The 12,952-nt window shown below is 42.3% G+C and overlaps 1 protein-coding gene across 3 annotated transcripts in view; it reads right to left on the minus strand.

Moving 5' to 3' along the window:
- Positions 1-10,740, minus strand: part of NUS1 (NUS1 dehydrodolichyl diphosphate synthase subunit) — a 155,131-nt gene extending 144,391 nt beyond the window's left edge. For all 3 annotated transcript variants that reach the window (XM_074397570.1, XM_074397569.1, XM_003938623.4), the window contains exon 1: positions 10,137-10,740. In XM_074397570.1, coding sequence (XP_074253671.1) covers positions 10,137-10,551 — 415 coding nt within the window. In that variant the 5' untranslated portion in view covers positions 10,552-10,740. The remainder of the gene's footprint in view (positions 1-10,136) is intronic.
- Between the last annotated feature and the right edge of the window lie 2,212 nt (positions 10,741-12,952).

Here is a 12,952-nt window from a genome sequence, read left to right on the forward strand (position 1 = left end):
TTTTTTTTTTTTTTTTCAGACGGAGTTTCGCTCTTGTTACTCAGCCTGGAGTGCAATGGCACGATCTCGGCTCACCGCAACCTCCGCCTCCTGGGTTCAGGCAATTCTCCTGTCTCAGCCTCCTGAGTAGCTGGGATTACAGGCATGCACCACCATGCCCAGCTAATTTTTTGTATTTTTATAGTAGAGACAGGGTTTCACCTTGTTGACCAAGGTTGGTCTCGATCTCTTGACCTTGTGATCCACCCGCCTCGGCCTCCCAAAGTGCTGGGATTACAGGCTTGAGCCACCGTGCCCGGCTAGAGTTCTTTTTTAAAAGGCTTTTAAGGAGGTTTCACAGGGTGAACAGATAATTGAATTCTTTAGGAGTGACTTGGGAATCTAAAATAAGTTTTTGCAATAATGACTTAAAGAATTTTACTTTATGTTTTGTTGCTTTAAAATTATATTTCATGTACTCTCTATTTCCCAAATGTAAATTACATGAAATATAAAGAAAAAAGATAAACGGGCTGGGCATGGTGGCTCATGCCTGTAATCTCAAACACTTCGGGAGGCTGAGACGGGAGGATCACTTGAGGTCAGGAATTTGAGACCAGCCAGGACAATGTAGAAAGACGGGGTGTGTGTGTATGCATGTGTGTGTGTGTGTTTGTGTGTGTGTGTGTGTGTGTGTGTGTGTGTGTGTGAGAGAGAGAGAGAGAGAGAGAGAGAAAGAGACAGGCATGGTGGTTTGTGCCTACAGTACTGAGAGACAGAGAGAGAGAGAGAGAGAGACAGGCATGGTGGTTTGTGCCTATAGTACTACCTACTCAGGAGACTGAAGTGAGAGGATCCTTTGAGCCCAGGAGTGAAAGCCTGCAGTGAACTATGATCGCACCACTGTACTCCAGCCTGGGCAACAAAGTAAGACCCTATCTCTTAAAAAAAGAAAGAAGGAAAAGATATAACAAATCGCCATTTATGACAAAACACACCCGAGAAATCTTCCAATTTCCAAGGTAACAAACCTGTACACATATCCCCTGAATCTACAGTAAAAGGTAAAAAAAAAAAGAAAAAGAAAACCACAAAATCTTCAACTTCCATGAAAAGAAATTTATTCTAGCAAAGTTATACCTCAGAAAGACTATCATGCTTTATTTCTTAATAAACAGCAGGTATGCATTTTGGGGGCCAATGAACACTTCAGTTTTATATTCTAAGAAACATTTGTTTTAAATTCTAGTCTTAAAAAATAAGATGTTGAAAGTTTAGACAATAAGGGCATGTTCCCTAACCTTCCACATAACAAACTATTGGAATGTCCCTAACCTTACCATTGTAACACAATTATTTCTACTTCTCAGTATTTTCTAGTCTTTGTCAAGATGCACATGTAATCCCAGTGTATGTGATTATGCAATTTTGTATCCTGCTGTTTTCACTTGTATAATCTGGAATTGGTATCCTTCCTTGGTGCTAGACTCATGATTATTTTAACAATTGTATTAAACAAAAAAGTTCTTTGCTGCTTTTTTCAGTTCTTAAAATATAAAAATCAATAGTTCCCCAGGTGATTACTATTATAAGAATCACTTTAATGCATATTCTCTCAGTACTCAGGTTTCTCATCACATTTGAGGAAAGAGGAATATCATACGAGACCAGAGATGCCAGCAGTGGCTGTAACATGAAGGGGACTATGGGTCTTGGTAATGAACTTCGAAAGCATTCCAAGTACAATGAGAAGCTGTTGGAGGGTTTTATTCAGTCTGAATGACGCCATGAAAAAAAGATCACCTTCTGGTAGGTGAACAATGGATTATACAGGGACCAGGATAGAAATGGAGATCAATTAGGAGGCTACTACAACAATCCAGGTGAAAGAACAATGGTAACTTAAACTTGGGTGGCTGCGGTGGAGACTAAAACAAAAGTTAAGTCTCAAAAGTACTGTTTTAGAAATAGAAGGCATAGGATTTACCTAACAAAAGTAGATGTCAGACAAGGAGTTTGATACAGAAGTTTGGAATTATGAGAGATATCAGGGCTGTATTTCCAGCTCAAACCTGCATGTCAGCACACACATGATTTAAAGCCACGGTATTGGGAAGATCACCTGGGGGACAGGGGACAGCTAACTACTGCTATGGAAAACAGCCACATCCATTCACTTATGGCCACTTTTTGGCCACACTAGCAGAATTAAGTAGTTGCAATAAAATAACAGAAAGATAAGGGCATACATACAGCTCCAAACTCTAGGACACCACAACATTTGGAAGTGTGACAGAGGAGAAACCAGACATATGGATTAGAAAAGCATTTTTGGTGTCACAGAAGACAGAACTGAGTATGTTCAATCCACCTATTAGATTACATACTGTATTCAGTCTTACACATTAACTAACAAAGTCATGATATGCACATTTAAAAAAAAATTAATTAGAAAAGTATTCCATCAGCAAATCTTTTTTTTTTTTTTTTTCTTAATTGCATTTTAGGTTTTGGGGTACATGTGATGAACATGCAAGATTGTTGCATAGGTACACACTTGGCAGTGTGGTTTGCTGCCTTCCGTCCCCTCACCTGTATCTGTCATTTCTCCCCATGCTATCTCTTCTCACCTCCCCATCCCCCCGTCCCTCCCCCATTTCCCCCCAACGGACCCCAGTGTGTAGTGCTCCCCTCCCTGTGTCCATGTGTTCTCATTGTTCAACACCCACCTATGAGTGAGAATATACGGTGTTTGATTTTCTGTTCTTGTGTCAGTTTGCTGAGAATTATGGTTTCCAGGTTCATCCATGTCCCTACAAAGGATGTGAACTCATCGTTTTTGATGGCTGCGTAATATTCCATGGTGTATCTGTATTCCTTAAATACTGATTACTTTAAAATGTATGTGAAATGTATAATCAAGTCTATAAAATGAGACTTTTAAAAACATTTACTATCTATTTTAAATCTGAAACTGGAATTTTTACTGTGATTATTCATTCCCTTCTACAGAAACAGACTTTTTTAGAAATAATATAATAGCAAGTACTTACAAGAACAAACAACAGGGGAAAAATGAGATAAACACTGAAACAATCACTCCTCATTATTAAGCACTTCACTGGTTATGGAATTAAAGTAATCTCTATAAATAAATGCCAATTCTGAAAACTGGCCTACCTCTTTTTCCTTTTAAACTAGACACCTAAGTTACCCCAAACAACCCAATTATAAAACGACTAGAGAGAAATCTACAGAGAAGAAAACATATATTTATGGGACAATTAAAGTGAAAAAAACCTACCATTAAAATTTTACATGACTGAAGCAGTCATAAGAAAATAAATCATAACAAAATATATAGGCCATTAAGCTATTTTATTTCAGGAGAGAGCCCCTCAGGACACCTTGCAGAACAATTACACTGTAGAAAATTATATATACTGCAGTGCTGTAGTAAGGGACCAGGTATGTGTAATGGTGACAAAGTACAACACGATGAGCGCTGGGTTTAAGCTCTACCTTGTCAGCACAAGAGATATGTAAAATGAACAATCCATGTGGGTTTTTTTCAGTACCTTGTTGCACATTGTTAAAATCAGAATATGCTTACAGACCCTGCTCATCTGACAAAGTAACAGCTCTACACAAAGCTGGAGCACCATAACATTACATTTTTAGTTGATTTTTAAAAAATGTGTCCTATAACTCAAAGGATGAACATATATACTGGTGGGATGAAGAAATTTCCCTTAGCCTTTAAATGTATTTTACAAATAATTTCTATCACCTGTAGATAAGTACCCGTTTACCAAGGCTTTAAGATGACCCAAAAGAATCAAAAATAGTACTAGCAGTGACTGTTGTGGTCACATTCTCTTACCAGTGGAAGTCAAAATAATGTAATGGTTAAGCCAAATGCTGTAGAATAAAAATCTGGTTCAAATTCTAAATCTGCTCCTTATTAGATTTGGAACCTGGCTTTTTCATTCTCAGTTTCTTTATCTGTAAAACTGCTAAGACATTTTTCTGTAGTATCCAATACAGAGTAAAATTCAACAAAGGGCAATTATTACTATTAAGATACAGGTTTGATTGACTGATTGATTGAGGCAGGGTCTCAACTTTCCACATTAGGATGGACTTAAGAGAATCAACAGGTTGAGCCCAGTGGCTCACACCTGCAATCCCAGCACTTTGGGAGGCTGCGGCATGTGGATCTTGAGGTCAGGAGTTCAAGACCAGCCTGGCCAACATGGTGAAACCCCATCTCTACTAAAAATACAAAAAATTAGCCCTCATGGCGGCATATGCCTGTTATCTCAGTTACTCGGGAGGTTGAGGCAGGAGAACAGCTAGAATCCTGGAGTTGTAGTGAGCCAAGACTGAACCTCTACACTCCAGCCTGGGCAACAGAGCCAGACTCCATCTCAAAAAAAAAAAAGATTCAACAATCTTTTGACAGGTAGCTAGCCCTCTGCCAGAAAAAGGTGAAGAGGAAGGACATTTCAGGATGTTAAGATAAATGTGAAATTCTGTACAAGAAATGAACTACACAAAGATAAAGATAAAGATTAAGAATAGAATGTTCCCTTACGTGAGTTTCCACATGAGGAAAGATAAGCATTCTAGGTTGTACTATTCAGTATGTAAAATGTAATCACATTTAAATTTAGACTTTCAACACTTCTGGCACCTCTGTATTCCAACACAAGGAGAAGAAACTTCAGAAAATCATACTTCCCAATAGCATCTGTGTCACTATGCCAAATAAGTAAAGTAGGGCAAATTGTTCATTTTCCTCCATTACTTTAAGGCTTCTGGGTATTAGCATTGGGAAACAGAAAGCACAACTCAGTTCTTTATTCTTATCTACAGGAAAAGCAGCCCTTCTTTGAATTCAAAGAACACATATTAACTATTCATTACATGTATAACACCAAAATACACTCAGTAAGAAAAGCAAAAATGAGAAGGATGGATAGCATCTGTGGAGCTTATAATCTAGTAAGAAAGTTTATGCACATATACATGTAAATATGACTACACAAAGTAGAGAACAGGAGTACCTTTAGAGATGTTTGAAGTTCTGAGGAGATTCAGAGATACAGTAAGGTAAGGAATGGAGTGAATCGTCAAGAGATGCTAAAATATACAAGGTGATTATTTAGGATTGACTCAGAAAGATCAACAATAGCCTCTTTGTAGGCATACAGCCATTTGTCAGAAAAAGGAGAAGAGGGAGTTCCAGGAGGATGGAACATTAAATCATCTAAATACAGATGTAGCAAAAGATATGCAAAGCATTGAGAAACAGGTTGAAAAGTGGGGAATACACCGGGCAGACTTTTAAAATATTACTGTGAGAAGCCTGTACCCAAAAACCATTTCAAAAGACACCTAGCTTGGATTTAAATAAACTAAGGAAATAACACTAGAAAGAGCAGCCCAAAAAATTTTTGTTGTTTTACTGTTGAATTTTCACACAGAAGGCAATGCTTTATTCTGGATCATTCCAATTTACAGCAAATAATCCTAAGGCCTACCCCAAACTATCCTCAATCATGAAAAGGAACATGAAAATATAAATAAACTAATGTAAGGCAAGTAGCAGAGTATCCTTTGATCTGCATTAGGGTTAAACTTCAGTGTGCAGAAGTATACAGGCAGCGTGACTAAAAAGAGACGATCAGGTCCCAGTTACTTCATTCGGTCTGATTACTAAGTGTGTTGAATCTGTATTTTTTATAAGCACACCTGACGACTAATTTACAGATGGTCCACAGACAGGTTTTGAAAAAGAGTGACCAACAGCAAGGTTCTCAGCAAGTCACAGTACAGCCAGGAAATAAGAACAAGTTCCAACACTTAAGATAACAATACATATCCAGATAACTTAGAGCCAACTGTACTTCCATGTGAGACACAGGCAAACACGACACCCCTAAGGCTGAAACAACAAAATTCATTTACCCCAATCCCTGGTTCTTGTAGCATCCCAGTTATGATCATTTTCTAAATTATAACCATATAGACAGAACAGCCAAATTTCGCTAGAATTCTGAGCTCAAAAAAATTCCTGATCACTGTCCTGAGAAGACAATTCCAATTTTTGATAGATAAAAGAATCACTTGCAGAAACTACTATAATCAAGAAATATTGCAAGTAAATGAAAAATTAAAAGATCAGTTGGCTGGCAAAGTCTAATTAAGGACAATATAATGGATCTTTTAGTCTAAGGATTAAACATTATTATCTAGATTCAACCACCATTAGAATGAATTTAAATATAAATTTGAGCGCAAAGGGGTGTAGGGCAGGAGAAAATGTAAGGTGCTAAGCTTGTCTTCAAAGTGGCTGTCATCAATCCCCCCTTCAATCCTCACTCCACCATTCCACACAAGCCATTTTCTCCTTGTGAGGTGAAGTCTATTTCTCCACTTTCTTGATGCGGAACAGACATGACACTTCTCTGACCAAGAGAAGACAGTGACATTAACACTGCATGATTTCCTAAGCTAGATCATAAGACATCTTTCAGCTTTGGCCTTTGGCTAAGTCTCTGGAAACGCTTGTTTGTTCTGGGGGAAGTTAGTTAACTGGTAACCCTGAAGTCACTTTTAAAAAAGAAAGCCCAACAACCTCCAGACCATGTGAAGCCAGATGACCAACCTGACCCGTCTATTCCAACCATCAAAAACCAAGCACCAGATATAACAAGAAACTTTCAGGTCCCAGACTGTATCTGACTGAAACCTTATGAGTGACCCAAAGGAAAAACTGCCCAACTGAACTAAGTCAACACATAAATTGTTGTTTTAAAACACTATGCTTTGGGTAGATTTCTACAAAGCAACAGATAACCAGAATAGATGTCCAAGCCTTCATCCTGTCTCATTTCTCAACTTTCATTACATAAATTAAACTACTATATTAACTGCTCCCAATACTTACTCAACGCTATTATTGAAGCTAGTCTAATGCGAATGCTGCCACTGGGGAAATCCCCATTCACACATAACAGAGAACCCTGTTCACGCCAATCTCAATTCTTTTTTGACTAGGTTCATCTCAGGTGTCACTTCCCTTCCTCATCAAAGGAATATGGAGGTAACCCGGGGAATGTTCCATTTTTTACTGCTTAAAGCAGGCGTCCCCAAACTTTTTACACAGGGGGCCAGTTCACTGTCCCTCAGACCGTTGTTGGAGGGCTGCCACATACTGTGCTCCTCTCACTGACCACCAATGAAGTGCGGGGAGGGGGGGGTGGATAAGTGGCCTCAGGGGGCCGCATGTGGCCCGCGGGCCGTAGTTTGGGGATGCCTGCCTTAAAGTCTCTGCCATTCACTTAGTATTTCTATGTTACCTTGTGTTAATTTTTAATGGACACCCTTACTTGAGTGTAAACTCCTTAAGAGACACCATTTCTTGTACTCTTATATCCCAGTGGCATTTACGGCAACAGGATTTTTTACATGTTACACATCTATCTAGAAATAGGCTTAAATAGAAGTTTATTTAGAAACACTGAATATGGCCAGGCACGGTAGCTCACGCCTGTAATCCCAGCACTTTGGGAAGCTGAAGAGGGCGGATCACCGGAGGTCAGGAGTTAAGAGACCAGCATGGCCAACATGGCCAAACCCCGTCTGTACTAAAAATACAAAAACTAGCCCGTGGTGGCATACACCTGTAGTCCCAGCTACTCAGGTAGGCTGAGACAGGAGAATTGTTTGAACCTGGGAGGCGGAGGTTGCAGTGAGCTGAGATTGCACCACTGTACTCCACCCTGGGCAACAGAGCAAGACACTGTCTCAAAAAATAATAATAATAAAATTAAAAAAAAAGAAAAGAAACACTGAATAAAGCTTGTCTATACTACCCCTGAGTAATTCTTAGATATCCATATGGCTTATATTTTCAAGTCTATATTCAAAGTTATTGAGCCTTTCCTTGGGCTCCCTAACTTTAGGAACTGTACCCCTTCCTACACCTCTGACTTTCAACATTCCTATCTTCCCTTCCCTGCTTTATTGTTCCTCACTGCACTTACATTACCACGTATTTACCTACTTATACTATTTGTCAGACTCCCACTGAAATCTAAGTTCCATGAGTACACTGCTGCATTCCCATGTCTGAAAGAGTACCTGGTACTTAACAGACCCCAAACGTCACCTGTAAATGAATGCATGAATGAATCAAAACCAAGGATGGACTAATTAAAAGTCTCTTAATTCAGAAATGATATTATCCCTTATTCCTTTAAACAAACAAACAAAAAAACTGCTTTTACAGTTAAGACACAAAAATCCTGTAAGCCCCTTCACTTAAAATGCTCCTTAAGCTGCCTTTCAGTTTTCAGTTAAAACTTGGTTTAGCTTACTTCTTCCTTTTCATTACCAATCATTTTTCTTTCAACAAATATGACAGGATACTTCCGAATCACATCAGCAATTTAAACACAGGAATTGCCGGAACAAGGAAATGTGGCAACATTATAGTCTGTACTAGCAGGCATGGTCCCCAAGTCAAACGATTTAGCTATACATTTTCCTTCCCTACTAGAAAATAAAGGTACTTGCTTTCCAAGAATCACTTGGCTATACATCAGTCCACCACATGGCTTAATGTCTTTGATGTCCACTTTTGCTTCATTTATTTTTTCGCCAGACAATACTGGTTGCATTGGTTTAGGCATGGATTGTGTCACCTCGTAACAGTCTCATGTTTTCTATTGGTCTGCTGAGTTCTTTAGCAAGTTCCATAAAATGTCAGTCCCAGAATACAGCAAACTTTGCCCTATAAAGCAAATCATCATTTGGTGATGACAGGCTACTGAGTCATCATATTCCTTGCAGGCTGCAGGAAACATGAAAGGGTAATCCGAACTCACCCTGTTAAGAGTTACTGTCTGACCTACATCTTCCCTTTCTGACAAAACCCTGGACTTAAATTTACCTATCTGACAAAGGTTTATGCGTCTTTAGAGAACACAGGTAATTTATTGAACAGAAAATAAAACTTTTCTTATCTTTCCTTCATACCAATACTCCTAAATCATTCTCATCACATCTTTATCTTTAAAGAAATTCCAATGCTTTCAAGATTTGATTGAAACCCAAAACTGACATTTAGCGTCTTCCTCAACTTTATCTCCTACCAATTCTTCAAGGTCCTGCTTAAATCCCACCTCCACTGCATGAACTTCTCAAGTGCCTCCATTCACAATTTCTCTCTTCTCTTCTCACAGTAGTAATTTTACTCTCAACACTTTGACATGGTTACTAACCATGTCAAATATGAGTATGTGCCTACCTCCTGACAAGCCCGAGAGTCCATGGAATTAAATGCAAGATTCCAAGGAATATGCCTAGCGCAATGCTTTAGGTTTGTAGCTACCCAATAAGTACTGAATTTCTGTACCTTCAAAAACTCCCTATGGTGAAATTCATTCTCTCAATCAAAACGTATGAAAAGACAATTATATAAAGTACCGTGTTGGGCACTGGTGATCAAGGATCACAAACCATCCCAGGCTTCCAAGACAGAAGGGGACCATTTTTCTTTTCTGCCTATCCAGTCTCTCACATACTTTTCATAAACCCAGTTCAAATACCCCCTAATCCCAAGCGCTCCCATTTGGAGTACCTATCACAGAGCCCCTGCCTAAATCCTCAAGAGCCTGACTGCTACTTAAAAACAGCGCCTGGAACCTCTCTTAAAGAAACACTGTGGTGTAACCAAAGGCAAAGGCTGTGAAAAAGCACAGACTGGCTAAAATTCCAACATCCTCATTACAATCTCTGTGGCCCCATTACGATCTTTGTGGCCTTTGGCAAATCAACGTTTTTAAGCCTTGGCTCCCTCTTGGGAAACACGGGTATTCAAATACCGTCTATATTTCTGCGACATTATAACAAACAAGGGATATCTGTAAAATGTTAAAAAGCGACTGAGTCAAATCCAGCGACTTAGTAGGTGTTCAATAAAGCTGATCTCCCTTCCTCGAAAGCGCCAGCGCTGTGATTTGCACAGAGGGGCCGCGGCAACTCGCCGAGCCGTGTGCGGAGCCGCTTGGGCACCACCCGCCGGACGAGCTGTTCCAGCGGTCCAAGACGCCTCGGCCACCCCCCACCACCGCACCGGGCCTCACCTTGGTGGTCGTAGACGCTAATGTAGGAGATGCCCACGGCCATACACCACACCACGAGGCTTGCGATATCCGAGAAGCTGGGCTCCTGCTCCACCTCGGTGAACACCAGGCCCATGTGCACAGGCAGCTTCTCCAGGGAACGGCCGTCCGCGCGCCAGCGCAGCCGGTGGTGGGCGGCGGCCAGGCACGACCCCCCGCGCGGGTGCCTGTGGTGACGGCGGTTCCTGCCGATCGCCGGGGGCTTGCGGAGCGTGAAGCCGAGCGGCGCTAGGACCGCGGCAGAGGCGGCGCGACAGCAGCGCCGCCAGATCCAGTTCCAGGTGCCGAACCGAACGCGGAGCCAGGAGGTGAGCGTGCGGTGCAGACAGAGCAGCGCGTGCAGCACCCGCCACACCAACTCGTACAGCCCCGTCATACTCTTGTGGCGCTCGGGTACCCTCTCTCCCTCCCGCCCTCTCCCGCGGCGTGAAGGCTTTTTATCCGCCCCTGCGGCCGGAGCGGGCCATCGCCCCGCGGCCCCCGCCCCCCACGCCCGAACCCCTTTCCACTGCCAACACCTCACCTCGCCCCCGCCGCCATCTTCCTCCTCCCTTGGCAGCCCCGCCCCCGGTAGTACATGGACAGTTCTGATTGGCCAGCGTGGAACTCTGACGCGTCTTCTGGGTCCGAGGATGGACCCAGCCCGGTATAGCGAGGGAGGACCCACGCCTGCGAACTAGGCGGGCCGAGACCGCGGGCGCCCCCTGGTCGTGTGGAGGGCGATGAGCGGACGACACGACTTCTGAGCGGGACGCCTGCAAGGCACACGTGGTCACCCAATGGATGGGCGCTTCCAGGGACCCGGCATCCCGTGGGTCCAGGGCGTATTATACTGTCTGTCCCCTCTCACGGCCCCAACAGAAACGGTTTCATTGGAGTAAAAGTGTCCTAAGTGGATTGGAAATTACAAATGCCGGAAAGAACCTGGGGATGGAAAGCAGCCCTCAGTAAGTGCTGATGCTGGGAATCCACCAGGGCTCCCAAAAGTGTCCTCAGAGGCCGGAGTGGTCCTGCTACAGTCCTTTATTCAACCTCCCAGCTAAGGCTGTGAGCGAGGCTCTTCAGCCATGTTACTGAAACACCCTCTACCCACGTCATTCCCCTCTAAGGTATTCTTTCCTGGCTGTCCATTGCTTAGTACATAAAAGAGAGGCTCTACCGCTTGGCAGTCCAGTCACTTCATTGTTGTTTTGTTTTGTTTTGTTTTTCATTTATTCGGCAAGACTTTATTGACCAACCCCTGTGAGTTAGGTTTAGAGGGGAGAAATACAGACATTGTGACTTCAATCACCGCCACTATTTGATGTAAACTGCCCATCCAAGCCTTATCATCCCATTTACACACCCTAACGTTCCTGTCCATCTGGACTTCAAAGTGGTCCTCTAGAATGGTTGTGTACTTCCCTGTGGCAAGTCTGTACTGTCTTTGCCCCTTTTGTTGAAGCTCTTCTCCTGAATTCCAGATTCCCACTTGGGATTCCCCACATTCCAACCCAATTCACAAGGCTCATCCTACATGCCACATCCTCTATCATCATATATATGTATGTGTGCAATAATAGTTATATTATTTGTATTTATATAAGTATACATGTAAAGATTAGGTAGGCATTACAAAAATGCAGCTGTTTACACATACACATGTTTACACGTGTGTGTGTAAACAGCTGCATTTTTTTAATGCCTACCTAATATTTGTTCTGTAAAGTCCCCTTTTCCCAATGGAAAACATCTGTTCACATCTTGGCTATATGACTTAATTTTTTTAACATTGTCCCTTTTTCAACTAGTCTCATTTTGTTTTCTACGACTCATTTAACTTTGCTTTAAAAGTTGAATCTCATGTCCATCTCCCTTTGGCAGAGCAGCCTGAAGAATTGAGGGCTGGGCACCAGGCACACCCTTCACACACTTCTGTCTCTCCTGGTCTCTGCAGCGACTCCTCTGATGATGGACAAGAAGGAAAGGCAAAAGGCCATGATCAGGAAAACCTACAGTCTTTTTCCTAACTGCCCATGGCTGCAGATTATGCAGCTACACGATGCTTGCTAAGGAAGCTCCCTAGACACCAATGTCCCACTGAGATTTGGCCATGTGTTCTGAAGACCCCCACCCCACGGTCCACGCTGACACCTTGCCACATTTCTCAAACGTACTCACTTTTTTGCCCCAATGTCTGTCAGTTTGTCCGTTCTGACAAGATTAAAGACATCAATCTTATGTCCCTGTGGCCAGCTTTCAGGTGTGCAGGCACAGGCAGGCTCTATCTTCTGTACTTTTTTTTTGAGACAGAGTTTTGCTCTTGTTGCCTAGGCTGGAGTGCAGTGGTGCAATCTCAGCTAACTGCAATCTCCATCTCTCAGGTTCAAGCAATTTTTCTGCCTTAGCCTTCCAAGTAGCTGGGATGGCAGGCGCCTGCCACCATGCCCAGCTAATTTTTTGTATTTTTAGTAGAGATGGGGTTTCACCATGTTGTTCAGGCTAGTCTTGAACTTCTGACCTCAGGTGATCCGCCTGCCTCAGCCTCGCAAAGTGCTGGGATTACAGGCGTGAGCCACCACACCCAGACTCTGTATTTCTTTGAATTACAAACTTAATCAAAAGGATTCTGGCCACATGTTCATCTGACACACCAACATGCAGATCCTCACATCTCTCCCCAGCCATTTGTTTGTTTTCCTCCTAGAGTTTCCTCCTAGTAGCAGGTCTTCTAGCTCCTAGGATGTTCAGCCTCCTAAAGAGTGATGGGGTGGTGGTACCCACTTTTCTTGTTTCTC

The sequence above is a fragment of the Saimiri boliviensis genome, chromosome 4 (genome assembly GCF_048565385.1).
Source record: "Saimiri boliviensis isolate mSaiBol1 chromosome 4, mSaiBol1.pri, whole genome shotgun sequence".
Lineage (NCBI taxonomy): Eukaryota > Metazoa > Chordata > Mammalia > Primates > Cebidae > Saimiri > Saimiri boliviensis.